Genomic DNA, 27,723 nt, shown 5'->3' on the forward strand with positions numbered 1-27,723 from the left:
TTTGACGTTCATTAACACGTGCATCATAACATGAATAAAATGGAAAATACGACTAGTGACTAACAACGAAATAAAAATACAGAAATGACGAATACACATTTTTTAAGCAATTTATACTCTTCTATTTAATTATCATTGTTGATTATTTTAACTTATCTAATTTACTGGCTAAAAAAAAGGTGTGAAAAATTAAGAAATGTGTTTAAAAATCACTTTCTTAGAATTAAATTTCACTTGGCATAGAAAGAGTCGTGAAAGACATAAAGATCTTTCGTATCAAGTCATATCATCATTTGTTCATCCGATGATTTAATTTAATAAAGACAACATAATGTGTATCAAAATATTCATTTATCAACATTTTTAGTCTTTTACACACTTATGTCTAATCCTGATCATTGAATTTGTTTGACTTGTTCAATTCAATAACTAGAATGAAAAATTTGGTATGTGAGGAACTAATAAATGTGTGTCAAAATCACTTCCTTAAATTAAAATTTCAACAGGGATGTGTGTGAGGAACTAATAAATGTGTGTTAAAATCACTTCCTTAAAATTAAATTTCAACAGGGAGGGAATATATTAGTGTATCTCCATCATCTATGAACTATGATCCATCTACATCCTCTATACATCCGATAATTTAATTTGATAAAAACAACACAAAGTATATCAAAATATCCAATTTATCAACTTTTTTAGTCTTTTACACACTCATGTTTAATCATGACCGTTAGTCCGTTACATTTGTTTAACTTATTCAATTCAATGGTTAGAAAGAAAGAAAGAAAAAAGTGTGGAAACTAATAAATGTGTGTGTAAATCACTTCTTTAAAAATAATTTCAACTTTTTTTTTTGTGGGGGGGGGGAAGAATAAGAGGGTTTCCCATCATCTATGAACTATGGTCTTATTCAATTCAATGGTTAGAAAGAAAGAAAAAAAAAAGTGTGGAAACTAATAAATGTGTGTGTGTAAATCACTTCTTTAAAAATAATTTCAACTTTTTTTTTTCTTTTTTTTTTTGGTTGTTTTGGGGGGGGGGGGGGAATAAGAGGGTTTCCCATCATCTATGAACTATGGTCCATCTTCGTTCTCTGTCCATCCAAAAATTTAATTTGATAAAGATAGCACAAAGTGTATCAAAATATTCAATTTATCAACATTTTTAGTTTTTTACACTTATGTTTAATCCTGACCGTTGAATTTGTTTAACTTATTCAATTCAATGACTAGAAAGAAAAAAAAGGGTGAGAGAAAAACTAATAAATATTTGTGAAAATAAATTCCAATGGGGAGGGAATATATTAGTGTATCCCCATCATCTATGAACTATGATTCATCTATGCCCTGTATCCATCCGATAATTTAATTTGATAAAGACAACACAAAGTATATCAAAATATCCAATTTATCAACTTTTTAGTCTTTTACACACTTGTGACAGCCCGTCCCGAATCATTTGTACCGTAGGTGTGAAGGGACAATTTTGCCCCTGGACGTTAATTAGCGTTGTGGGGTGTTTGGTTTGTTTTGTTTTTTGGTTGGGGGGCTGCCATTTAGACCACACACCCACACACATACACTCATGGACCTTTCTCTCTCCCTTCTCTTTCAGACTTTCTTCCATTTTCTTCCTCATCGTACGAATAACTTCCATTCAACCATTTCTGGCACGGATCGTGGTTATTGTTGGTGTTTTTGGATTCCTTGCAAGCCCAGGAACTCATCCATACCATTTTTAGGACGTGAGACCTTCAAAAAACCGAAAACCATGGAACCCTGATTTGGTGCACTGTTCATGGACACGTGATCGTGAGGTTTTTAGAAGTTTTTAAGGTTCTAGGAAGCTTTAGGACGTCTTCACGAAGCTTGGGGAGTAATTTTGAAGTGTTTTGGACATCAGAAAGCTCGAGTTCGTTTTAGTTGCAGGGTTGGTCGGATTATCGAGGTTTCACCGGCGAGATTCCGTTGGTTTTAGGTCCCCCAAAGTGGTAAGGTTTTGTTCTACTTGTTGTAAGCTTCATTTTGGTATAAATTTCATGGAATTTGGTTGAGAAATGAAAAAGATATTAAGGTTTGAAGTTTTTCCAGAAACCGGCGAAATTCGAGTTGCAGACGACGGTGCTGACGGAGGTGGACGACGACGACCGACGAGGCTCACCGAATAAGGAGGAGAATATTCCGTCAGCATTAACGGAATATTCTAACGGTATCAGGTAACAGTCGTTAACATCTGTTAGGGTTTTAACGAAATATTCCCTAACGCCGTTAGGGTTCCACACGTGTGCCAAGCACGTGCCCGTGCATGGCCGACATGTCTGGCCGTGCCTTGGCCGACACGTGGGAGGTCAGAAAATTATTTTAAAAATATGGGGATGTTCGTGAGGTTAAGTAGAGCTTGTTGGTATATTTAAACACCCCATTTGAGCAATGTGTGAGAAGTTATGATCTAAGGTTGGTTATGTGAGTTAAATTGACGGTTTTATAGTTGTTTCGCATATAGGTGAGGACTATCTGAAGGAGAGCGCAGCCACGCGAGGCTCGGGGCTTACGATCCTTCTACGTATCAGTGAGTGGGCTTTTGTTTTCAATATATATATATATATTGGTATCTTTCCAGAAATTACGTTTTAATGGTTTTATAATTGAAATGCTATGTTGAATATCATCGATTTTATAATTGTGATTGTGTTGATTATGCTTTGGTGCCGCGGACGCTCAGGTAAGTCAGGTGAGTGTGTTTTTAGTGATAGATATGGTGTTGATAAGATTGAGTTATAGCTTATATTCATGCACCTTGGTGATTGTGCTCTGCCAGAGTAGGGCCTAGCCTTCACGTGATCGTTCACCTCCCACACCGTACGCACACCTTGGATCCAAGGCAGGTGCCAGCCTGTCGTACAGACCACTATAAGTGGTTCCAACTCATAGGTGACCCGCGATACATCGCATAGCCTTCACGTGATCGTAGCACTAAGCGTATTTATATACACCAGTCTGTTGTACATACCACTTTAGGAGGTTCCGACTCGTGTGCAGGATAGTGGTTGAGGAGCTATAGTTTCAATCGTACAGGTCACTTTAGGTGACTACGGCTGACGTACTAATATTACTGGCATATTATGATTTGTTTTATCTCACCTGCTTGATGCTTATACTATTTGTTTGGATATTCTGACGCGGCATATTCTGGCATGGCATATCTGAGCTTTATCGTTTTTAGCATGATTTGATATACGAGTACGTATGGTATTTTCTCGAAAGTATACATGTATTACAAAGAGAGGTTATAACTTTTGAGAATGAAATGATTTTGAAAAGCTTTGTTTTTGCCCACTCACGTTTTCTATTTTGCGCCCCTCCAGGTTTTAGGTAGTGAGGACGTGGGCGACGAAAAAGGCATCGAGGTATTTCTGACAGAGCACCCTCCATGTAGGATTTTCTAGTTATCACTTGTGTAGTGTTTGTTTTTCTGGACTGCACCTAGGATACTTGAACTTCTGCTTTGCCTTTTTCCTTCCGTGTTTGTCACTAGCACTCACTGATTTTTTATTGTAAATTATTTTGTTGACTTTATTTTTCTCGTATTTTCACCATTTTACTTCCACATTGCGCACTTGGCTACGTCACCCTCACGTGACGGCTAGCACGCCCCGAATTTTGGATCGGGGTATGTCAACACTCATGTTTAATCATGACCGTTGCATTTGTTTAACTTATTCAATTCAATGGCTAGAAAGAAAAAAAAATATGATATTAGTGTATCCGATCATCTATGAACTATGATCCATCTACGTCCTATGTGCATCGATAAATTAATTTGATAAAGACAACACAAAGTATATCAAAATATCTAATCTATGAAATCCCACATCGACCAATGGAGAGGGGGTAATGTGCCTTATATATACATGCCCACCTCCCTATAGCACGAGGCCTTTTGGGAACTCATTGGCTTCGGATTTCATCGGAACTTTGAAGTTAAGCGAGTTTGGGCAAGAGCAATCCTAGGATGGATGACCCACTGGGAAGTTTTCGTCTGAGTTCTCAGAAACAAATCCATGAGGGAATGGTAAGCCTAAAGCGGACAATATCGTGCTACGACGGAGCCGGTCTAGGATGTGACATAATCCATCAAATTTTTTTAACCTTTTACACACTCATATTTAATCATGACCCTGGGGAGGGGGAATATATTATTGTATCCCATCATCTATGAACTATGGTCCATCTTCGTCCTATGTCCATCTGATAATTTAATTTGATAAAGATAGCACAAAGTGTATCAAAATATTCAATTTATCAACTTTTTTAGTCTTTTACACACTCATGTTTAATCCTAAGCGTTGAATTTGTTTAACTTATTCAATTAACTAACTATAAAGGAAAAAACGATGTGTGAGAAACTAATAAATGTGTGTGAAATCACTTCCTTATAAATAAATTTCAACGGGGAGGGAATATATTAGTGTATCCCCATCATCTATGAACTATGATCCATATACGTCCTCTATCCATCCGATAATTTAATTTAATAAACACAACATAAAGTATATCAAAATATCCAATTTATCAACTTTATTAGTCTTTTGCACACTCATGTTTAATCATGACCGTGTCATTTGTTTTACTTATTCAATTCAATGGCTAGAAAGAAAAAGAAAAAGTGTGAAAAAGTAATACATGTGTGTGTAAATCACTTTAAAAATAATTTCAACGTTTTTCGGGGAGGGGAGAATATTAGTGTATCCAATCATCTATGAAACTATGACCAATCTGTGTCTTCTGTGTATCCGATAATTTAATTTGATAAAAACTTCACAAAATATATCAAAATATCTAATCTATCAAAAAATTTTAGCCTTTTACACACTCATATTTAATCATAACCTTTCATTTTGTTTAACTTATCCAATTCAATGGCAGAAAGAAAAAAAAAAGGGTGTGAAAAACTAACAAATATGTGCGAAGATCACTTCCTTAAAAATAAATTTCAATTGGGGGGTTCCATCAATCTATGAACTATGATCCATTTACATTATCTATCTATCTGATAATTTAATTTGATAAAGACAACACAAAGTATATGATCTTAATTATGTTTAACTTATTCAATTCAATGGCTAAATAGAAAAAAAGTTGTGTGATCTATGAACTATATAATTCATCTACGTCCTCCATCCATCTGCTAATTTAATTTAATAAAGACAACCACAAAATATTTCAAAATATCTAATATATCAACTAGCTTTATGTGAAGGAGGGAGGAGGAGGAGGAGGAGGAGGAGGAGGAGGAGGGGGGGGGGTGGGGTGGAGGGGGTGGTGGGGGACGGGGTGGTATCCCTGTTGGCTGTATAATATACCCATCATTAATGAATGGTTGGGGGGGGTGGAAGATACCTTGAGCCTATCCCTGTTGGCTGTATAATATACCCATGATAGCTGTATGAATTTACGAGTACCTCATCCTCCCTTCATTTTATTATATATATTATTTTGAGTACAACGATATATTTTACATTGAGAGGAGGATCAGTCAAGTTACACAATGAGCAATCTAATTTGGTATTGAATTCAACATTCACGAGATTCAAATTTAAGACATTTCACTTACAAGTGAAAAGGAATAACATCATACCGTAATATTAATTGACTATAATATATATATATATATATATCGTGCATCCACTTCTAATATCATTGAAGTCTTTTTGTATAAAACTCAACACCTAAATGTATATGATTAACTTATGTGATTAAGCCAAGACAACATCGTTGGTTTTGGATATTACATCTGTCCTATAAAATTTATTATCAATATCCAAGTACAGATCCAGAAAGAAAATAGTCTTATTCCACAAAGATTTTGGCCATAAATATCGGAAAGGTTAAGGACTTACCTACACTTTTTGGGATGTCACTGTACTTGGGCTAATTGCAGATGCCATGTACGGAGCACCCAGCACTGTAACGTGCGCTTCTAACGAAACCGCCATTACACTAAACTAATTGGTTTCATAATTGAGGACAAATAAGGGACGGAAGATATCCTTCATTTGCTGAGGTTCAATTAAGGCCTTTTTTTAATCAGACGATAAAATTTTATTACATCAAAGACGAATAAATATGTTTACAATCTCAAAAAGAATATCAAATAAAAATTCAAGAAAAAGTAAACTCCATCCCGGCGCGCGAACAAACCCACTGAATAAGCCTCTCTGTTTCAACATCGAGGCACTTAGGAGAACTCGAGGGGCTCCATTTATATTGCATATATAATACTCCCAATCGTAATATCTGGCTCCTTCTCGTTCTTGAGCATCTGCATCAAACCACATGAGTCGATTGCATTATCACCTTCCTTACCCTACTCCAGTAAGTTGAACAGTGTTGAGTGAATGAAGTAGTAGTGACATCATTCTGTGATAATTGATTAATTAATAATCACAGTTTCCTTGGATGAATATACTAATTGATTCCAGAACCATGTCTTTTTCATTTGACATTGGAATTCATTAGGTAGCTCCTAGCTGCCTACCCATGTGATTGTAATAATTCATATGTTACTTGCGTTACAAGAGATAATTAAGCAGTCTTATATGATTGCGTATACCAATAATGTATACCATTTGTTAATCATATATAACTAAATAGACTAAGGAACGGTTCTGAAATTTCAGGAGCTTATGCGACAATTAAAGTGGGACCCTCTCACTACAAGACTCTTCTTTTGGTATGTAAATTTTTTCTTCTTCTTCTTCTGTATAGTACATTTATGAGTATAAAACTTAGTATGAAAGTCAGTTTTGTAACATATAATCGTCTACTGAACAATAGATACAGAAGAATTTAAAGGAAGGTATATGTTAAAAAAATGAAGGTTGAACCAAGAAAAAAGAAAGTGCATAAAAAGATAAGTATTCTTCAAAACAGAAATAATGATGTTAAACCCACCCACAAATCTTATTTCTCCACCCACTCTTTGATGAAAATTTTAGTGACAAATTTTCCCTGCATTAAAATGACATCTAAATCCTAAACAAAAATAATAAATAAAATAAAAACAAATCCGTCTTTATCAATCCATGTCTCTGCAAATATCTTCGCCTCTCTTTATTTTCTGTTCATTTAATTCTTCTAGTTTATTCATATATATTATCATTTATAACTTTAAATGGTGAAATTACATTTTGAGACATTGAAAAACCAAATGGAGAAGGAATTAGGAAGGGTGATGATGATAGAACCTTCATCAACTAGAGAGAATCAGTACACGCACACACAATATCTATATCATCTGTTAATTGCAACCTTACTGCAAAAGGAACAATAATGTTACAGGTGAGAATCAAATCAATACAAATATATCATTTGTTACAAATTATATTACTACGCATTACGTGCTCTAACTGGACGTAGGAGACTCACCAAGAAACTCTGATCTCAACCGCATTAAAAGCCTGCCCAGATAATTTAGCCCTTCTCCATCCCGACCTCCTCCCCAGAACAGATCATGCGGTGATGCTTCAACAAGAACACATCCAGCACTCGACAGCAACATTGCATTCAAATGTGGGTATATCGAGAACTTGCATTTTAGTGCCCTATACATCACTTCAATCTTTACACTTTCCCACTCACATCTTACCTGCATAGCACACAAGAAAAGTTTGAACCAACTTCAACATAAACCAAAAGCAATTGTCAACATGCCGAAATGTTAGATAATCCTGGTTTAACAAGCATTCATTCTCTTCAAGAAACTTAAGTCTCTACAAAGGATCCTCCTGTTCTAGACACAGAAATTTGCCGTGTCTTCTTTCAAAGTGTTAATATGATGACATGATGTCACTTATTACGATTGGGGCACAATATCATTTCAACATCTTCAGCAACACTGCACGCAGAAATCTTAGCTTCATGTAAAAGCTGTTAGTAACTTAAGATTTTTTATTTTATTTTATTGAGAAATTCTAAGAACCATAAAGGACCACAGCATGGCATGTCATGACTAGCATCACGTGTTAACACAATTGACCGACTGAAAATCCAATCAAATGCACAATGCACTATACCAAATCAGGACGCTTCCTCTGCATTGACCTTCCTATCCGTGCTGCCTCTTCCGGACTTCTGGCAGACTTGATATTTTCAACACAATCTTGTGCCACAGGATCATCCACCCCAACAAACTTTTGAGCCTACGCGTTAGTATTGTTCTGTGAGAATGACTACGTTTTGTAAGATTGAAACCAGATTCATACACAAAAGGAAATACCTGATAGTAATGCTCGACACTCAACCAAGTTGCATAATCACCACTGTCATTGGGCATCTTAATTTGGTGAGGCGAAAAATTTGAGAAAGCGCCGTAAGGGTCCCATGTTTTGTAAAAGAGTATAATCCTTGATTCATATGGAGTCACAGTTGGATCAATTTCAAATGTTTCATCAACTGATGGAATAACAGGGGTCACATCTGGTATGGGTTGAAGAAATCCACTAATAAGCATATCAGGTCCAATCTGTTGGTTCAAGTTCAGAAGTGAAAAATAAAAAGTCCAATCAAACGGTAGAACATAGATACAAGAACAAGAGAATACAGAGTCAGGATATGAGTAGAAAGAATTTATCTCTAGAAGAAGTATCAAAAATCCACACCAACCTGCTCATAGCAGACATCAACTAGGTCAAAGGCTTGTGTCATTTCAACCATCCCGAGTTCACCCACAGGGGACGGCGCATTCTTTCCACCAATAATTTTAGGAGCAACAAATGCGAACACCTGCAATGCATTGAATGTGGCAGAAGCAAAATCCCTGTTAACAAATCCAGTTTCAACAAAGGAAAAATCTGGGATCTCCAACATAAGCGGCGGTTAAGCTTATGTACCCCTCCAGCCTACAAGAAACTACAACTATGACAACATCCCTAACTCATCAGTTTTAAGCAGACGAGGAGAACATTGACAAGAGTTCATAGAAAGAAATACAAGCTGGAGAAAACATACCTTATGTATTACTCCGGATGAAATAGCAGCTGCAGCTAATGTCCCCCCACACTCCCACAAAAGTGAAAGATATCCACGATCATGGAAGTATTCCATTACTTCTTTGGGGTTTAGGATGTCAAACTCCACCACTTCAATTCCTTTTGATGCAAGATGTTTCTGGAAATGCCTTCTTGCACCCCTTTGTGTTGCAACTATAGTAGATACATCAGAGGTATCCCAAAGGTGTGCTTCCTCTGGGAGATCAAGAGTCTGTGACATTACAATCCGCATAGGCATATGTCCACCACCATGTCTTGCAGTTAGTCTTGGATCTGGTCCAAAAATAACATAGAACATAAGAAGTCAGAACTTCCTCCTATTAACACGAATAATCACAAAGTTGAGAAAATTATACTTACTGTCCTTGCGCACTGTATTTCCTCCTACAATGACTGCATCACTTCTACCCCGCAGTTCAAACACTCGATTTCTAGACGTTTTGCTGCTGATCCATGCTGCATGTCCGCTGCTAGCAGTAATTTTTCCTGTTAGCACCAAACAAATACTAATGACTAATCTATCCGAAGACTTGTTTAAATTCAAATTTTTAGGCCTCTTTACAGAATTGCATATTGTAATAAGTTACACTACTCCTAAAAGAAAGCTTACCATCAAGGGTCATGGCATACTTGAGAACGGAGAAGGGGACTCGAGAAGCAGCTCTACAAATTAACGGAGCATTGACAAGGAGGCATGATTTTCGTGCTTCCTGTTGGTGTTGGATCAATTATATGACATGTTAAACTCAAATGCTACGCATTTCACACAAAAGTTTTCGTCTTGCTTTGGTAAACCACACAGTAGTTATTTCAACTGGGGGCAGAAGATCCCTGCCTAATGCCTATACTACTCACCAAGGAATCGAAAAGAAGCATTTCGCTAAGATATGAAATGAGCATATTGAATTGATCAAATACCTCAATGAGTTTACTGTTGAGGTCCTCACCAAGAACATCAACTTGCAAGCCTTGACTTCTCAAAGCCCGAATGGCATTCCCTCTCAAATGCTGCAATGGATGCCTCAGCCCAATCACCACCCTTTCAATCCCTGCCTAATCCAAACAAATCAATATTCAATCATTGTTTTCTTTTCCCTTAGAAGACGACTCAAGAGGGAGTTGGAAATTGAAGGGAAGAGAAAAAGGCAAAACCTGAACGAGGGCGGAGACGGCAGAGTGGTCACCGTGGCAATCACCGGGCTCCATATTGAGATAAGCAGTGGCGCGGCGTGAGAAGTCGCCAGCTGCGTCGACGGCAAGGACCTCGGCGGGCTTGGTGCCCTGGGCGTAGAGGAATCCCTCGCCGGCGACTTTCCCGGATTTGGAGGCAATGACGCACCCAAAGTTTGGGTGGGGAGAGGTGAATCCGGCGGATCCGTCGGCCAGCTCGGCGGCGCGCTGGATGTGGGCGGCATCGAGCGCGTGGTTGCCGAGTAAATTGTTGTTACTAATACTGCTGTTGGGTGTGGCGCCGCCGCCGCTGCAGTAGACTCCTACTGGTGGCAAAGATAACGCCGCCATTGGAAGCATAGATAGATCATAGACGATACTCACCGTTCATTCTTCCACCGTCATGCTGTACGCAGCCGTAAGTAATAACGAACGAAATGAAGCTTAATTTTACCGCGATAAAAGAGAAATGTTATTGCTACTTAAAAAAAAAAAAAAAAAGAAATTTTAAATATAAAAAATTTAAACTCTAATAATAATTTTCTGATAAAATATAAAATAATTAAATTGGACCTGTTTATATTTATTTTCCTTTTTAAGAAAAATAATTGGGCCTATGATGGATATGTTTATAGGAAATTAGATTTGGCTCATTTAGAAATATCATAACAATGGAATAAACGGTCTCATAATAAGCTAGTAATAACGTGAATCAAATTCGCTATCAGCAAAAATCGAATTTAAGACCTCTCACTTACAAATGAAAATAAATCCTATTAAACCATAGTACTAATTGACACTAAGTTTTTGTCTTTTAACTCGCAATTTGCTGCAGGTACATAAATATACATCCTTCACGTGATCACATCGGTTTTTCGTTCTCTGATCTCCACACTTCTCTCCCGGATACATCAAGACAAGAAAAAAGTAAATATGCAGTCGAAAAAAAATAAATGTGGGAAAATCATCTTTCCTGACATTTAATTGTCAAACAGCATTAATCCATAGAATCAGTGAGCGAGCGAGCAATAAAACCAAAAGCATCAAACCACATATAATTATCAAAATGTGATGAACAAAATCGAATCAAATCTATTATGGCATCGTGTAACGAAATAAAAGCAAAAGCATTAAATTATTTATAATGTAGCATCCTCACGACATCGTCATCATCAACATTCAACAGGCACACCAAAGGGGCTTAAGCTTAATTAGGTTTTATAGAATATTTATGAGTTTGATTCTCTCGGAGAACAGATAGATTTGATAGGATAATAGAGGCAGGCAGTACAGGTCCGTCAGTTGAACAGAAGCAACAGCTTCAGCTGCATCTATTCCTCCTCTTCTGCCTCCTCCAGCCACTTCACGAATGGCTCCAGGGCCTTCACAAAAGTTTGCCTGCAAACATTCGTTTTCGTTATTTCAGTTACAAATAACACAAGAAACCCAATGTAAACAACAAACAAACGCATTGATTATCGAACTCTGATATTTTGAAGTTGAAACAAAAAGCATACCTGCCCTTGGGGTTTGTTCCTTTGCGGAACCAATGGACAATGGTGTCTTCTGCAAGCACATCCTGGTCATAGAGGGACCTCACAATATCAGGGAAAAGCTTCATCAGCTTAGCATCTTCATAGCACTGCATCTGAACCTTGTACATCAGTTCCAGCTCAAGCTTCCCATTCGTGCAAAAGGTATTCAACAGTTCCGCCCATGTTTTCACCTGCATATGTATTGTATATAAGTTAAACCATAGCCATTGATTTATGTGCACCAAGTACTATGGACTATGGTGTTTGCAACTAAATAACCGATTTCTGAAAACTACAGTGACCTAATATCTCACAGTAATCAATTTGGAGGATGGTGCGTAAAACTAGCACAGCCTTAGATCTACAAAGAACAAGCTTGGGAATATGAAAGAAACGAAACCAATAAGTTGAAATCTTAAACACAACAGATTGGAATGCTATATCTATACTACTCTAGGTAGAACAAAGTCATTCACTATCCTACATGAACATAAGAACCATTTCTTTCTTTGAACTACACGAACAAAAGATCTAAAAAATCTTAGTTCTGTTTTTATTTGTTTTAAAGTTTTACCAACTTAACTCGTCATGGTTAACTACTTAAACTCCTACATTGCTCCCTTTATGAGTGTGCCAAACCTGAACTTTAAAGCTAAAGGATGAACTCCAAAGTTTCCTATTAGATAAGCTAGAGTGTAGTTTTCCACTCTATCTTCAACTCTATATATATAACAAGGAGTGGAGCTGGAGAATCTCCCTCTCCTGCTAGGCTAACTACGGTTTCTTGTTTGAAATTCCAGGTCACAGAACACAGAAATTATCTAGGTATCATGCGATTATAAGACTAACGTATACCTGGCGAAGAGCTGCATTAGCATTCTGCTGCTGGTTCTTACCAGACCACTGCACAGCGTCCATAATGACATCCCACAGAATCCGCACAACTTCAACATCGGGCAATTTGGCATCTTTAACACGCTGCTTCACAGTCTCAATGACTTCAGACATATCGGTTTCCTCTGTTATCTGGGTTGTTAAAGCAGATTTCATTTCCTTGAGCTTCACTTCGAAAATTTTCTTCTCGTTGTACTCAACTAAGGCAACTAGCCCCTCCTTCCTGAAAATTGGTACAAATAAGCACCAAATTATGTGTCAGTTAACCAACTTTTTCATTTGGTTACAAGGTGTGAATATCACAAAATGAATGTTCAAGTTAACACAGAAAGATGAATCAACTGTAAAACAAAATCTGGCAACTAAAAAAATTGCAGTTGGCTAAACAAATCAGGGATTGCAGCTACTTCAGAATCTCAGTCATCCAAATTGTCTAAAGAAACTACAGGACATCAAAGCATCGACTATATCTTAAAAAACAAAAATGAGTCTTATCTCACAAGATGGTCCATAATAAAATTCTGTAACAGATCAAACTTACGTGAAATGCTCAGAGAAATTCTCTTCAGTTCTCTTTGCGGATGGGAAGAATTCCAAAAGATTGTCCTCCACTTTACCCCGCTTCAGAATGGAAATCAAATCATCAAGACTATTATCAATCAAATACTCCTTGAAAAACTCAGTAATGAACGATAGAACTAGCCCTTTGCCAACAAGATTATCCTTGAGCATTGGCTGGAACACCGTTTCCGGTGGAAGTCCTGACAGCTTCTGAGAGAATGCAAGTGCTGTGAAAATAGCCAGCTTCTTCCTTTCATTTTCCTCAAAAAGCTCCAACGATTGAAGGAATCGTCGCATAACATTTTCGAGATTCTTAATCAGAAATGGCCTCCGCCTCAAAATTTTTTGAAGGTATATAACCGATGGCAAGATGAGTTCACGCGTAGGCTCAGACTCTAATACAGAGTAAGGGTGGCGCTCCCCCTCATCAGGTTTTGTTGTTCCAGGTTGTGTACGGCCTCCAGTGAAAACAACCTACAGTAAATCCTCCAGTCAATTTTATACCACATCACAAACAACACATTATCTAAGGTAGCATCCAAAAGAAAAAATAAAGAGACAAAAAGTGTCTACAGTATTACGAAGCTTGCCTCAAAAAAGGTGTCACCGTATCTTGAGAAGTTAAGGTCTGAAGATTCAATGCTCTTGGCAATAAGTTCCTGCACAGAGCAGATTACTTGTTAGTTTTAACAGATAATTAAGTTATAAGTACGCACATGCATACAGATACAAATGATAAGATCATTTATGCATAGCTAAATGTTACCAGATCACCAGCATTATCCAGATAAATCTGGACCACTGCATCCGCAAAAGCTGCAGGGTCCAGCGGCGCTGCAATATTCCGTTTGCGGGTCTTAATCCGCGTGCCACTGTAATTACATTGCCAGCATAATCAATTTCATTTAATTGAGTAGAGGCTGATGCAACAACTCATTTTACCATCTTTACAAAAGGTCATAGGTTATAACTAATTAAAATTGATAAAAGTTCCCTTCTTTAACAAACCATATAGTTATCAGTTAGATAAACCTTGATTCTGAAACGTAAGAATAACATGAAAGCATATACGAAGAACACAGAGGGTAAATCTGATGAGACAAAATATGACGAAGACTTACCCGAGAGTGGGTCTCTCCTTCGAGCTGCAGGTACAAAAAGACAGAAAATTTCAATTAGTATACATTTAACGATTATTTAGCTATAAATTTCTAACCTTCACAACCCAGATAAATTTATTAAGAAGACCAATTGTGAAGACCTTTCAAAAACCCAACACGAAAAGTTTCAGTTTTCCCTGACCCCTACCCAAGCAAAAGGAAAAGATTTACAATTTCACTACAATTCACATCCTAATTCAAATTCACACCACAAGAAACTGGATCAAAACGAAAAAGAAACAGAAATACAAGAAATACATCTCTAATTTGGATTAATTCCAGAAAGACCCACATAATAATAAAGTAAATGTAACAAAGAAAGAGCAACAAAAAAGATTGAGCAAAACCCTCCAAGAAATTCCTACCTAAACAAAGAATCCAATCAAAGAAACAAACACGAAAAATCCGATTTTTAGGTAAATAACCAGATCTGTGACCTAAAACATACAAACTTTTCAATAAGATTTTAACCTAAAACGCAGAGATCAAACAGTAGAAATAGAACGGAAAGATCGATAGAGAGAGATGAAGAGAGAGAAGGTACCTCATAAACCAAGACGAAGATGGATCGGAGGGCAGTGAGGTCTCTGAGCGTCGAGAGCTTTTTTCGAAGAGAGAGGCGAGAGGGAGGGGGAAAGAGGTATGGGAAGAGGGGTGATGCGGGTTTGGTCCTTGGACACTAATATTTAAAGGGATAGAGATGAACAAAAAACAAAAACCAAAAACAAAAACCAAAAACAAAAACCAAAGTAGTTTCAACTACAAGGCGACTTGAGGTTAACAACTTACAAGGTACAAACTAATTTATCAGCCATTTTAGTGGTGTTCTTTTTTACTTAAAAATGAGAAGTTTTAAATTTGAATCTTAGTGGTGAATTTAATATCAAATTAAGCTGCCTATTGTGTTGCTTAACCAAACTTTTCTTCCCTTTAGTGTAAAAATATCGAAATACTAAAAAAAACCAATTTATCTAGAGAAGTTAATCTAGATATACTCTTTTAAGTCGATATTTTTTATGGGCTAATTTAACATAATTTTTGTGCTTATATTATAAAGTATTGTGCAAAAGTATAAAGTGATAGGAATTCATAAAGGAATTTCATTTTTTAGAGTCTCTTTAACATGGAATATTCCGTGATCATGACCGTTCATCATACATCGTGCGGTTAGAAATCATTTTAAAATTTAAAATTAAATATAAATAATACCTAACGAAAACTGATTGCACTATATACGATGAACGATCACGATCACAGAATCTGGCAAGAATCTTTTTCCCCTTAACATTTCTCATTTCTCAATTAACTGTGTTCTTTTAAAACTATTTTTCTCGTTACATGTTCTATTCACATACAAATTAAAATGGTATTATTTGTAAAGAGTTCAACATTATACTATGACTATTGTAGCTTTGTGTAACGAGTATTTCATAATTATTACAATTCATCGAGGGAAGTGAATTTTCACATCTTTAGTTTAACATCTCGCACTTTTTTATGATTATTGGATTAAATGAGTTAAACGAAATCAACGATCATGATTAAATATAACTGTGTAAAAAGTTAACAAGGATGTTCATTGACATGTAAGTTATTAATTACTGAGTAGGTCAAATGGCAATTTTGTTTTGTTTTATTTTGTTTTTTCATCGACCCTATGCTACTAGTTGTGTGGTTTAACCTTCCAAGTTAAAAAGACGTCCTTTCGATCACATTACAAGTAAATAATATTGTAAATCTAGTCTGTTTTCAAGTATAGTGATGTTTTGGAAGAGAGAATTAAAGCAATACTCTTGTTCGAGTAGTTTAACTCTTAGTTTTATCTTCATTTTGATGAAAATTTTACAACAAATCAACGTATATAATATACTTTTAGATCAGCTGGTTGGATTAGTGTGATGAGACTTTAATTCCATTCAAATAACAGTGCATCTCATACACGAGTATACTGTGGAATAACCCCATTTGTAATAAAGAAAATAATAGAATTGATCAAAATTTTGGTTGAGAAAATCATTGGCTTGTAGTTGTAGGTTAGCTTCTTTGTGCAAACAAAGCATTTGTGGTATGAAATCTGACATCAGATTCTGCCTTACAAATGAAACACGGCAGTGCAGTACAGTTGAGCACAGCAAAAGGCCAAAAGGCCCTTTGAATTTTGACCACCGCCCCTATCTTTTTCTATCCTTTTTCTCATCCTTTTAACCCTGCCACAATTCGACATCATCAATGATTCAACCTTTTCTTTCAAGGTTGGTAAAATCATCATGCTTACAAATGTTCTGCTGTGCTCCGGAATATCTTACATCTTAAACTTTTAACCGATAGATATTTGATTATTGTAGTTTTAACTAAGGATTTGAAAGTTTAAAATTTTTCATTTTTAATGATGTTCCTTTTCACTTACAAGAGAGAGGTCTTAGGTTCGATTCTCGTAAAAAAAAATTCGAACCACATTTACACATTGTGAGAGTTAACTCATTTCCCTACCCCTTAGTGCATATTATATGGTTTGTTAAAAAAAAAAAATTAAAAACTTAAAATATACTAGAAAAAATCCGTCATGTGAAACATGACATGGAAGAATGGGACGGCAAGGGGGAAAACAAAAGCCCTTAATCCGGGGCGATATGAAGGGTAATGCATTTATAAAGGAATGAGGTTACCGAGCTATGCGATCGGATCACCTGCGGCTATCAGTCTGTTGCTTCCTCCTAAAATCACGACAGGGTTAAGCTTAAACACCCACTTAATTAGTCATTAATCTATCCTATTAGGGTAAGGCTAATCCCATCCTTGTTTTCTGGAAGGTAGAAGCAGTCCGGTTGGTTCCATATGCAACATATAACTTTCCTAATCCTAAGAAAGCGATAGCAAAATGAGCACATACCCAAAACCGTTTGAGTTTTGCCTCGCGACGTTTGCATAATGACCAGAATTTCCAAAGTGACAAATGAAATATAAATCTACTACTATCATGCATTACCATTCTATATTACCATGCCATGAGGAGAAGGGCAGGGAACAATGTGAGGTAATGAATCAAAACTACAGTGTATGAAACCGCATTATGATACTCGATGTTAATTTCTAATTGACACAAACCAATCAAGAATTATGCTGGAATCTACCCAACAGTTTGGTTGAGTTGTACAATTCGATTTCCGAAAGTTAACAACCAATTTGACAGAAAACTTTGGTCCCGGGGAGAAGACAACCTTTTTCTTCTACATGATCATGTTGTAGTACCCTGACTTCATTTTAGAGCACAAGTAAAGGAGAAGTGAAGAATATACACAAGTATCTATATGTGAGCAGCAGTCAACTCACAGTTCAATTAAGAGCCACAATTAACCATGAGATGGTACAGCAAAATGGAAACTCCGAGCACCAAACATTCGACTGCTACACTAAACATTTCCTTTTTACTCATTGACTTAGTACTGGTTTGGTACTGAGTACTGAGGTGCTTTTATAAAAAGTGGGTCAAAAAAAGCTGAGCTCAAAAAGGTGTTTGGTAAACAATGAAAAACAGCTTATTTTCACAGTTTTTGGTAAAAAAAAGCTCAAAACGTGATGCAGCAGAAATGAGCTTATTCTCACAGCGCAGCAAAAGCAGTTTTTATTTCAAAGCACAGCAATACCAACCAGCACTGAGACATATAATCGACAAGAAATTCACACAGAAACAAACAATGATAGGTTTTCTCAAATTTCCAAGGTGGGATTCTTATTTTCTTCAACGTTAGGACCTTAAAACACCGCGAATTCTTCTAATTCTAGTACGAGCTCAAACTTTAGCCTTAACATTTCACCTTATCGTAAGTTCTTATTAGCAACAATAATCTAAATTTCTTGTTAAAGCATCCCAGAACAACAGTGAAATCAACCCCCACTTCTTGTATATCAGTAAATTCAAATTATTCGTACTAGTAGTAATTTACTACTGCAGTCAAATCTTCAAAAATTGGGTCAAAAAGTTACCAGTGAGGACATTCATCAAACACATTGCGTACCGATTTCTCCAAACACAAAACATGAACATCCAATCCAAGCCGAGGAAATTAACAAAAACAATACATACAAAACTGGGGTACTTGTATTGGTGTCGAGCAAACCTACGGTTTCTCTTCTCGAATCAGTTCACTGGACAGAGTCGAACTGTCCGCCATCATTGTCTCCGTGTCGTGTTGCTGCGGCTGCGGCTGATGCTCGGTGTTGGTAAGAGTTTCCAAGTCCCTCATCCTTGTCCTCACCACACTGGTAACAAGTACTGCAACAACAACAAAAACACACCCAATTATGTAAAAATGTGAGATTGTAGAGAGAGAGAGAGAGAGAGAGAGTACCGGCGGCGGTTCCAAGCGTCCAGACCCAGAGGATCTTCAAGCCGGGACTCAACTCTCTTCGCATATTACTCTATTTCTGCTTTGTTTCCTGCATTTGGTGAGTGTGTGTTGTGATCTCTCGGAATCTCTTCGAGTGATGAACTTTGCCGAATGCTCGACCCGTGAGGTTTGGTCTGCAGGGTCGGGTTTTATATTTGAGTCGGGGTTTTTGTGGAGACAAATTGCAGGGCCCAACTCTCGTGTTTTGGGTTAGGGAAAGCCTAAGGACCCTTAAACTGGGAGCCAATAGGCCCTCTTCGCGTCCTCATGGATCTGTTACACATTTTGACCCGTAAATTATTAACCGACAATAACACGAAGGGAATTGTTATTAACATTTTAAAATTTTCATTCTGTAATCTAAATTTTGAATAAATAATACATTTGTGAGAAGTTTATAATAAAAATTTTGCAGTACCAATATAATTCCCTTATAGAAATTAAAATTATTAATTTAATGATATTTTTTGGTCATTGTACCTAACAGATACAAAACAAGATTCATCCTGGGTCTTTATGTCTAGAGCTCGTAGATCGAGAGATCCGGATCATTTAAGAAAAAAAAAAAGATGTTCGTGTCATTCAAGTTTTTGAGTTTTGTAAAGTGATCCAATGGGATGAGCTAAAAAGGGACATTTAATTGAAATTAAATGGTCCAAATCTCTCGATCAATGGGCTCCAAATATAAAAATCCAAAGTGAATCTCAATCCAAATACTATTGAGTCTTGCTTACATTTAGGTTCATAAATATGATGTGACACCTATAAAAAGAAGCTAAAGTTCGTTGTTTTGGGGAGATTTTCTCCTTGCAAATGACTATGAAACCAACATATACAATTTATATTTTCTTAGGAGTTTTGACATCGTACCACTCAATGACAACTTGATTTTTTTCGTAAAGAAAAATATTGAGATTTATTGTATTTTAATGTTGTTTTTTTATATTTGAAATAAAAAGAAAACAAGTTGAAGAATCACATCTGTTAGACTAACTTTATATATTCTTGATTTTGTTGGTTCTCAACATTTCCCCCCACAAAACAGCGTTGTAATTTGTAATGTCCAAATGAAAATGCAAACAAATTTGGTGCATTTGACATAGGCCGGGATGACAAAGTTGACTAAGCCACAGCAGGTTGGCTCATTTGACTTCTTGCATTACACCATACTTAGGTCATCTCCAACCATCCTGTCCAAAGGATCATAGGGCTTAAAATAGCTTGGAATGACACGAAAATCGTCTCTAACCGAGGGCTAGGCCAAAGGGTTTATGGGCCCCACCGGGTCCAAACCCCCAAATCAGGCTAGCAAGTTAACCATTTCTAGCCCTCCAACGCCAGAATGTCAAGCTTAATATTTTGTCAGCCCTCCAGCTTACCCCCATTTGAATGCCAACAGCCTAGTGTCATGCTGTCGTCAGGTTACCGTTGAAATTTCAGTTTTTTTTTTGTTGGACGTATTTTATTTTTTTAAAAATTCTAACTTTTTTTTTTCCTATAAATACCTACAACATTGAAAGCTGAAGATAAAAAATACCACATAGATAAGAATTCTATATAAAATTTGCACAACCAATTACATCTTGACACATGACACTCGAAATCCTATCCGAAAAATTATTAAGATTACATAAAGACAAGAAATCTGGAGAGTTACTTACTTTAGCGACACGTGTTACTCGAAATCATATCCGAAAAATTTATTGAAATTACATAAAGATAAGAAATCTGGAGAAATACTCACGTTAGCGACACGTGTCATTCGAAATCCTATCCAAAAAATTATTGAGATTATATAAAAATAAGAAAGATGGAGGCTTATTCATTTGGCAACACGTGACACTCAAAATATGTCCGAAAACCTTATTTTAATATGATAGTTTAATTTAATTAATCATATTAATTTAATTCAAATAATAAATTATGTTTGGTCTATGATCCTTTGGCCCCGTCGGTTGGAGATGTTTTTTGTCAAATGGCTATGTTTGGCCTCCTCGGTTGGAGATTGTATAAAATATGGTCTAGCACTGTTCATTAAAATATAATTTCTTGTATAGCTAATAAGGCTAAAGGGAGCCCTTTGGGCCTCATTCGATTGGAGATGGCCTTAGGGCCCTTCAACAAACTAAAATCCAACCCCTAATTTTTGTATGTATATAGCACGCCCATATGCTGCATATATGCAAAATATAAGAAACAATATATGTGATGTTTTAAACATATGGGCGTGCTAGGCGGCGCCTAGGTGGGTGAGGCGGCCCTAAGCAGGCTAGGCGCTAGGCGGGCAAGGCGGCCCTAGGCAGCTAGGAGGCTAGGAGGTTTTTTTTTTTTTTTTTTTTTTTTTTTTTTTTTTAAATAATCCTATCTACATTACTATATTTCCTTATTTTCCTCCTATTTTGAATTGTGTGTGGTTTAAAATTGAGCACTTGTTGTACATGTGTCATCCTACAATACTCCTCACTATGGTTCTATGACATATATGCTTAATGTGTTTTTAAATTTTGGACTTGTTGGATACTCTTTTTGCATTTTATTATTTTTGATTATCTTATCCATGAATTTCATACAAGTTTAATTTTTTGTAAGTGTCAATATGCACTTATTTACAAGATATACAAGAAATTTACCTAAATCTGCCTAGACCCCACCTAGCCGCCTAGGCGCTAGGCGCCAGCCCGTCGTCTGACTAGCGCGTAGCGTTTTTTAGAACCTTGGTTTTAAGAAACACTGAAATTTCATCGTGACAATTAAATAGGCAAATGATTTCGGATTGAATTTAATTTTGCATAGATGATCTATAAATCAAAACTTACAAAATAAACAGTTTGGTTCGTTCAAATTCGATGTTAAATAAGTCATTCCTTAAAATGGCCTAATATATAATAAACTTACGGGAATGCACCAAAATATAAGAAACTAAATCAATCGAAGAATCTCTAGAAAAAAAATTGTGTGTTGGTGTTGGGATCGTGGTATTTGTGTGATAGATTTACGAAAATATAGATTCTTGTCTATTTTAGTGTTTGAATGTACATACCCTTTCTTAGTTTGAGAGTTATACTATAAAACACATTAAACTTGACATAAGAAGCACTATCCTATGGATCAATCCTTCAAGATTCTCCATTTTGTGTGAAACGAAATGTGAACAACACGATGAGCCCACATAACCATGCCCTCGTCAGTCTCACCCACCACCTTATTTTATTTGTTAATTTTTTATTTTTTGAACAAATAATATTATGAAGAGGGTAAGCCAAGCTTCACAATGAGCTATCAATAATATAGTTCAAATTCGTTATTTGTAATTAATTTATGTTTCTTTTGTTTGCTATTAATTTGGCTTTGGTAACTTATTATATTATATATATATATATATAGGCTTTTTATATTAGCACCCCACAAAATGTTAATGCACCACATATTAAAATTTAATATTAAATGACTGATTTACCCTACTATGCAATAACAATTTTGACCTTATTAGGTTAAAAAAAATAAAAATTCTATATACACCCCAAATCACTTTTAACGTATTAGTTATCAACTATCAAAATCTCTCCGACCCTCCATTGTTGAATAAAACCCTAACCAATGAAACTACAAACATGTTGATTGAGAAAATTTATTTTTGACGAATGAAACATGAAATCAATGTTTTGGAAGCTTCACATGAGGTAAGGCTTCATATTTTTTATTGTTTTAGTGGTTTTGACGACATCGATAATTATTTAATCTTACTTTTGATGTGTTATTCAAGCTTTTATGTTTGTATTCATCTTTTATGGATCATAGGGATTACATGAAGAATTAAACACTAAAATTACCACCAAACATTAAAAACAAACGACATGAGTTTTAATGGTGGAATTGAAAACAACCCACATATGCTTTAAATCCCAGGCGACACCTTGTCAAAATTCCAGTCGACATTTTTTGTCCAAATTAAAAGCTTTATAAGATTTGAGCAATGTGGGGTGTATAGAAAATACAAGGTGCATGTAGAAAATGTAAGATGTATATTAAGAATGTGAGGGTGTGAGGGTATTATGGAGAAGTATATGGGGTGTATTAAGATAATTTTTAATTGAAAAAGCAAATGTAAGGTGTATTAAATATATGAGATTTATCCAACAATTTGTAAGATGATAATATAATAAGCCATATATATATATATTGTTTTAAGTTAAGTAGTATGGTACAGACGAATATAGGAGAGCTAAACAAGAAATAATAGTTTGATGATGAAGAAGTGCATCTGTCAATGACTGGTTGGCTGCCTTAATTGGCTGGTCAATCTTGGCCAACTCCATCATATCACATAAACCAACAACTTACACGGCAAATTAGCAATAGCATACTTTTGACTTTATTAGTTTAGCACGTTTTTCATATTAATCAAAATTTCCATATCTTTTTGGCGTTGTAAGTGTATATCATGTTTGTTTCCTGCTCAAAATTGTTGGACTATTACAATTGTTACTTCGGTAGATATTTCAAATTTACAACAAAAAGACTCACACTAATCGCTTTTAAATCTCATATTCTATAACAAAAATGCACAAAGTGATAACAAGAACCAAATATTTATTGGAGTCATGAATCTTATTAATTTTAATTGAGAATCTAGCATAAGGATTTATTTGTTGTTGATAAAATAAAAGTTTAATTAGAAATTTTTATTACCAAATCTCTTCCTACCATGTGTGGATCGAATAATAATGGTCGGTAAAGGGCAATGATTTGCACAATTAAATTTGATATAAAACGTGTACCAAAATTAGATTACAGCGGAGACTGACTTGGTTCTATATATTCACTGCTCCATTCCAATGAGCCTCTCCACTACTCGCCTTCCCCAAACTCTCTCCTTCCTTCCCAAATCTCATCCTCCTCTCTTCTCATCCCCTGCCACTCCAACCTATCTCTTCTCCAAGCCCTCCGCCTTCCCCTCTCTCTCCGCCCGGCTATCTCTGTCTTTTCACAGTTCCACCATGGGCGACGCTCCTGACGCTGGCATGGACGCCGTCCAGCGCCGCCTCATGTTCGAAGACGAGTAAGTCCCTTCCCCCCACTTTGCCCCTGACTTATGCTCCTATTCGCGCTTTTACCGTTTTCTTTCTTTTGTTTGGTTGTCTTGGTTGATCTGTTTGTAATTTGCTCTGTTTTTTCTGCTCAGGAAATACCGGAACAGTAAATAAAATGAAAGTCATGGGCTTTTTCTATTTTGTTTCCTAAATTGCAGCTCTTTTTATTCAAATTTATATTCTGTTGATTGTTCTGTTGTGGTCTGTTTGGTTGCTCAGAAAATGGAAACAGATGAATGAACGAATAATTTGTCCAAAGTAACCGTTAACTTTCTTTACAATTACTCCAGTTTCTGATTAACCAAACAGAGGATAACATAGTCAAGAGGAAATTATAAGTGGATGGACAAAGATGTATATATAAGCCGAGCTATGATACTTGAGCTCGACTCGAGCTTGTGTTCAATTTAAATGAGGCTACATACATCTGATACGAAATCCCGAATTGGTTAAGAAACAATTGAACCGGGACTGAGATCGATTTTTAAAAGCTTTCCCCTTTAGTGTCTTCCCCTTGCTAAAAACATTTTGATATGAGAATACCAATTACCTGTGATTTCAATTCATTTCGCGTCGGAACGGAGATAGGGAGGTTGAGATTTGATTGGAATATTATTAGCTAAACATGCTAAGTTAGCATTCCAACATTCCATTCTAGATTGGCTTTAATTCTACTAGTCATAACTATCCGCCATGTATTTTCGTATTTTGGAAACGTTGTTCATGGCGAAATGTAATGTGCATAACAGGTCTTTATCAAATTTGTGCTTACTTAAATTGCAGCGTCAATACTTTTAATGTAGAAAGGTAATATCTTTTTTCAAATGTATTTTCTTAGTCTGACTGACATGAATTTTGGGTGTTAGTCATTTACCCGTGAAATGGTGGATGATAAATGTTCCCGTTTTATTATACGAAAATTGTTACCAGAGTAAGAAGGCAACTCCCCCGGCTGAGCATGAGGTGGCAATGCCATCCGTTCAATTAGTGCTGCCCCTTCCCTTTTCCGATTTTAACCTTTGGTATTCAGTCCAATGTATATTCAGGCGTTAGTCATTCCCTGGAGCTGACTATCTGTTTTATTAAAATTTCTGCAGATGTATTCTGGTGGATGAGAATGATCGTGTTGTTGGTCACGACACCAAGTACAATTGTAAGTACTTTTGCTTGCATTAACCTTCCCATTGCGAGATTTCAGTGTGATAATTTTTTTTTATATTTAGAAATTAATATTCTGTTTTGGTAGTTTAGGACTTGAAGTTTTATGACTTCATGCCATGGCCTATGATGTAATACTTGATAAACCGCTCTAGAACATCTAGTAATTTTGGATATTTGAGTAGGATAGGAATTCTGAGGGAAGAATTTTTGTCTCCTATCTTACTTCATTGCAAAGAAAATCCATAGTAAAGGATTATATTTCTTGGAGCTTGAATGTACTTGGTAATAATGTGCGATCATGCGTGTCGATACAACTCTTGTGTTCTTTCTTGTACAACTGTTAGTTTCTGAAGTTTTAGTGCATTCTGTGAACTGCAGGTCACTTGATGGAAAAGATCGAATCTGAAAATTTGCTTCACAGAGCTTTCAGTGTCTTTTTGTTTAACTCAAAGCATGAGTTGCTTCTTCAGGTATCTTTCTTGGATCACGCTAATTGAAATTTACAGTGCTGGCAGCGTTCAGTTGAGAGTGGTCATTCATAAGATGTTCCATAGTAGCAGGGTGCATCCTGAGAATCTCGAGTAATAATAAAAGAATATCAAGAGGGAATGATTGTCTTTGCAATTGGCGGCAATGATCATTCATTTGATCTTTCTGGACAGTTTTTCTTTAGAAGCGTTGTTAAATAATAGTGTTTTTCATACTCATTTATGTCTGTCTTTCTGTCCAGCAACGTTCTGCAACCAAGGTAACATTCCCACTTGTGTGGACAAACACCTGTTGCAGTCATCCACTATACCGTGAATCTGAGCTTATCGATGATAACTCTCTCGGTATATTTTTCTATTTATCATGCCTCTTGAGAGTCAATTTTACTTGACCTACTGTGACTTGCTCTAATTTTTTTTTTTTTTTGCCTCCATTTTGTTTCCAGGGGTAAGAAATGCTGCTCAAAGGAAGCTGTTGGATGAACTCGGTATTCCTGCTGAAGATGTGCCAGTTGATCAGTTTATCCCGTTGGGTCGCATGCTGTACAAGGCACCTTCTGATGGCAAGTGGGGAGAACATGAACGTAATATTCCAACTTGGGTTACTCTACATTTTTTACGATTAACGTTCTTTGCAGTTGATTACCTTCTCTTCACTGTCCGAGATGCATTTGTCAGACTGGTCATGATGGTCGAACAAATTGTCTTGTTCGAGAATTTTTTGTTCACCCTGTGTGTGTTTTGTTGTATTTGCAGTTGATTACCTTCTCTTCACTGTCCGAGATGTTAATGTGCATCCGAACCCTGATGAGGTAGCTGATATCAAGTACGTAAACCAGGAGCAGCTGAAGGAGCTGTTGAGAAAGGCAGATGCCGGGGAGGAGGGTCTGAAGCTGTCGCCTTGGTTCAGACTCGTCGTGGACAACTTCTTGTTCAAGTGGTGGGACCATGTTGAGAAAAACACCATCAAGGAAGCTGCTGACATGAAAACCATCCACAGGTTGACTTAAACCGAGTCTTCTGGGAAACTTTGATTGTGGTTTTATTATAATTAGTGTTTTCTTTTCCCTGTTCCAATTTGGACTCATAAGGCGTTCCCATAAGCAGACTTTTTCTTCTTGTTACTTTCAGTTGTTTGTTGATCGAAACAAGTTTGTTAAATGCCGTACTTTTGTAATGTAGAACTGATGAATCAATAAGAAACTTTTCGCCTCTTTCAGCATTAAACAGGTTTACAAATTTCTTTTCTCCATGTTTGGCCCAGCGGGCCAAGAATTTGCTATCTAATCCTATGAAGAGACGAGCTTACTTAAAATTCCATAACGACGTTATCCTCAAATCAACAACGCACTAACTTATGGTTTAACCTTTCTCATATGACAATGCATTGGTTTGAATACCGTTATTGTGACGTCCAATAAAAATTGGTGCCATCATCATATATCCGTTTCTGTATAACAATGTAGTTCACATCTCGTCTCGAGGAATCTCTTATCCCACATCGACTAATGCAAGAAATTTACCCCTGCTTATATCGACCAACGAAGGGCCAAATTGGGTACCTTGGGGTGCCGGGCTGGGATGTACGCGTGTACCGCAACCCTAAACCGTGCCCCGATTATTCGGGTATACCAGTCAGGGGTCTTTAACCGGTGTTTCCCCCGTGCGGCTTAAAAGGGAAACGACGCCTCGCGCTGTATATATTCCCGCGTGGGTTAAAAAAGCCCTCGAGAGGTTCGAAGGTGGTGCTGCCGACTCCTGTTGGTTGTCCCTCTCTAGGGGTTTTGCCCAGGTGTCTTGCGGTTACTTGTTGTCCTCACCTCACCCCGCCCCTTTTTTATTCATTTTTTTTTGTTAACGCCCCCCCGACACTTTTTTTTCCTTCTTGCTCTGATGAATCAAATCATCTCATGAGATACTTCTTTGTTGAAGCTTACACCAGAGACTTTTTTATGTTAAATTTCACTAATTGTATGAATGTATTTTGTAGAAAACACTAAAATCACACTTCTAATGAATTTTAACTGTTTAAAAAAAATTTACAATGCTAAAATTGTTAAAATATAAATATTCCCTTCAAGATGAGAGTTCTTTCTCTCTAACTAATACTATTTCTCATTGCCTGTGAGTCTTTCGAACTTAGGAATTTTTGGCGGCACCGACCTTAGCTTCGGCTAGGATCGGTGGCTGTGTCTTTTCTTTTTTCTTTTCCTTCTTCTTTCCC

The 27,723-nt window shown here is 36.5% G+C and overlaps 3 protein-coding genes and 1 long non-coding RNA gene across 7 annotated transcripts; 1 reads left to right on the forward strand and 3 right to left on the reverse strand.

The window, feature by feature from the left end:
- Positions 1–6,080: 6,080 nt before the first annotated feature.
- On the reverse strand, positions 6,081–10,687 carry LOC125469972 (riboflavin biosynthesis protein PYRR, chloroplastic-like). Of its 4 annotated transcripts, XM_048568273.1 has the most exons (11): positions 10,205–10,687; positions 9,971–10,105; positions 9,663–9,762; positions 9,413–9,538; positions 9,012–9,325; positions 8,667–8,786; positions 8,281–8,526; positions 8,078–8,203; positions 7,431–7,650; positions 7,250–7,317; positions 6,081–6,324 (listed from the first exon to the last, which is right to left on the reverse strand). In XM_048568273.1, exons 1-10 carry the CDS (start codon positions 10,580–10,582, stop codon positions 7,259–7,261), a joined length of 1,824 nt encoding a protein of 607 aa, XP_048424230.1. In that variant the 5' UTR covers positions 10,583–10,687; the 3' UTR covers positions 6,081–6,324; positions 7,250–7,258. The 4 variants fall into 4 exon arrangements, with proteins under 4 accessions (XP_048424230.1, XP_048424229.1, XP_048424231.1 ...); XM_048568272.1 differs by having other exon boundaries at positions 6,081–7,317; positions 10,205–10,686; XM_048568274.1 differs by lacking the exon at positions 6,081–6,324 and having other exon boundaries at positions 7,225–7,650; positions 10,205–10,686.
- A 564-nt stretch (positions 10,688–11,251) lies between these two features.
- On the reverse strand, positions 11,252–15,059 carry LOC103930795 (eIF5-mimic protein 1-like). Its single transcript, XM_048568276.1, has 8 exons — positions 14,917–15,059; positions 14,334–14,357; positions 13,979–14,084; positions 13,803–13,871; positions 13,193–13,686; positions 12,613–12,874; positions 11,740–11,948; positions 11,252–11,620 (listed from the first exon to the last, which is right to left on the reverse strand). Exons 1-8 carry the CDS (start codon positions 14,919–14,921, stop codon positions 11,554–11,556), a joined length of 1,236 nt encoding a protein of 411 aa, XP_048424233.1. The 5' UTR covers positions 14,922–15,059; the 3' UTR covers positions 11,252–11,553.
- Positions 15,060–18,367: 3,308 nt separating this feature from the next.
- LOC125470095 lies at positions 18,368–18,985 on the reverse strand. The gene is made up of 2 exons (XR_007252340.1): positions 18,722–18,985; positions 18,368–18,645 (listed from the first exon to the last, which is right to left on the reverse strand). It is a non-coding gene; the product is annotated as an uncharacterized LOC125470095 (long non-coding RNA).
- Positions 18,986–23,566: 4,581 nt separating this feature from the next.
- On the forward strand, positions 23,567–26,726 carry LOC125470071 (isopentenyl-diphosphate Delta-isomerase I). The gene is made up of 6 exons (XM_048568514.1): positions 23,567–23,819; positions 24,948–25,003; positions 25,390–25,481; positions 25,742–25,844; positions 25,946–26,083; positions 26,256–26,726. Exons 1-6 carry the CDS (start codon positions 23,596–23,598, stop codon positions 26,507–26,509), a joined length of 867 nt encoding a protein of 288 aa, XP_048424471.1. The 5' UTR covers positions 23,567–23,595; the 3' UTR covers positions 26,510–26,726.
- The last annotated feature ends 997 nt before the right edge of the window (positions 26,727–27,723 follow it).

The sequence above is a fragment of a genome, unplaced genomic scaffold, assembly GCF_019419815.1.
Source record: "Pyrus x bretschneideri cultivar Hongxiangsu unplaced genomic scaffold, Pyrus_bretschneideri_v1 Contig48, whole genome shotgun sequence".
Taxonomy (NCBI): domain Eukaryota; kingdom Viridiplantae; phylum Streptophyta; class Magnoliopsida; order Rosales; family Rosaceae; genus Pyrus; species Pyrus x bretschneideri.

What these genes read in the sequence shown, in the direction of transcription:
- LOC125470071 (XM_048568514.1), top strand. Translation starts at nt 23,596, where the DNA reads ATGAGCCTCTCCACTACTCGCCTTCCCCAAACTCTCTCCTTCCTTCCC. An exon ending in TATCGATGATAACTCTCTCG is followed by an intron (nt 25,845 to 25,945) that starts GTATATTTTTCT and finishes TTTTGTTTCCAG; the next exon opens with GGGTAAGAAATGCTGCTCAA. An exon ending in CAAGTGGGGAGAACATGAAC is followed by an intron (nt 26,084 to 26,255) that starts GTAATATTCCAA and finishes TTGTATTTGCAG; the next exon opens with TTGATTACCTTCTCTTCACT.
- LOC125469972 (XM_048568273.1), bottom strand. Translation starts at nt 10,582, where the DNA reads ATGCTTCCAATGGCGGCGTTATCTTTGCCACCAGTAGGAGTCTACTGC. An exon ending in GTATGCCATGACCCTTGATG is followed by an intron (nt 9,539 to 9,662) that starts GTAAGCTTTCTT and finishes TGGTGCTAACAG; the next exon opens with GAAAAATTACTGCTAGCAGC. An exon ending in AAATACAGTGCGCAAGGACA is followed by an intron (nt 9,326 to 9,412) that starts GTAAGTATAATT and finishes TTTTTGGACCAG; the next exon opens with ATCCAAGACTAACTGCAAGA.
- LOC103930795 (XM_048568276.1), bottom strand. An exon ending in AATTTCTCTGAGCATTTCAC is followed by an intron (nt 12,875 to 13,192) that starts GTAAGTTTGATC and finishes ACCAATTTTCAG; the next exon opens with GAAGGAGGGGCTAGTTGCCT. An exon ending in CTAATGCAGCTCTTCGCCAG is followed by an intron (nt 11,949 to 12,612) that starts GTATACGTTAGT and finishes ATACATATGCAG; the next exon opens with GTGAAAACATGGGCGGAACT.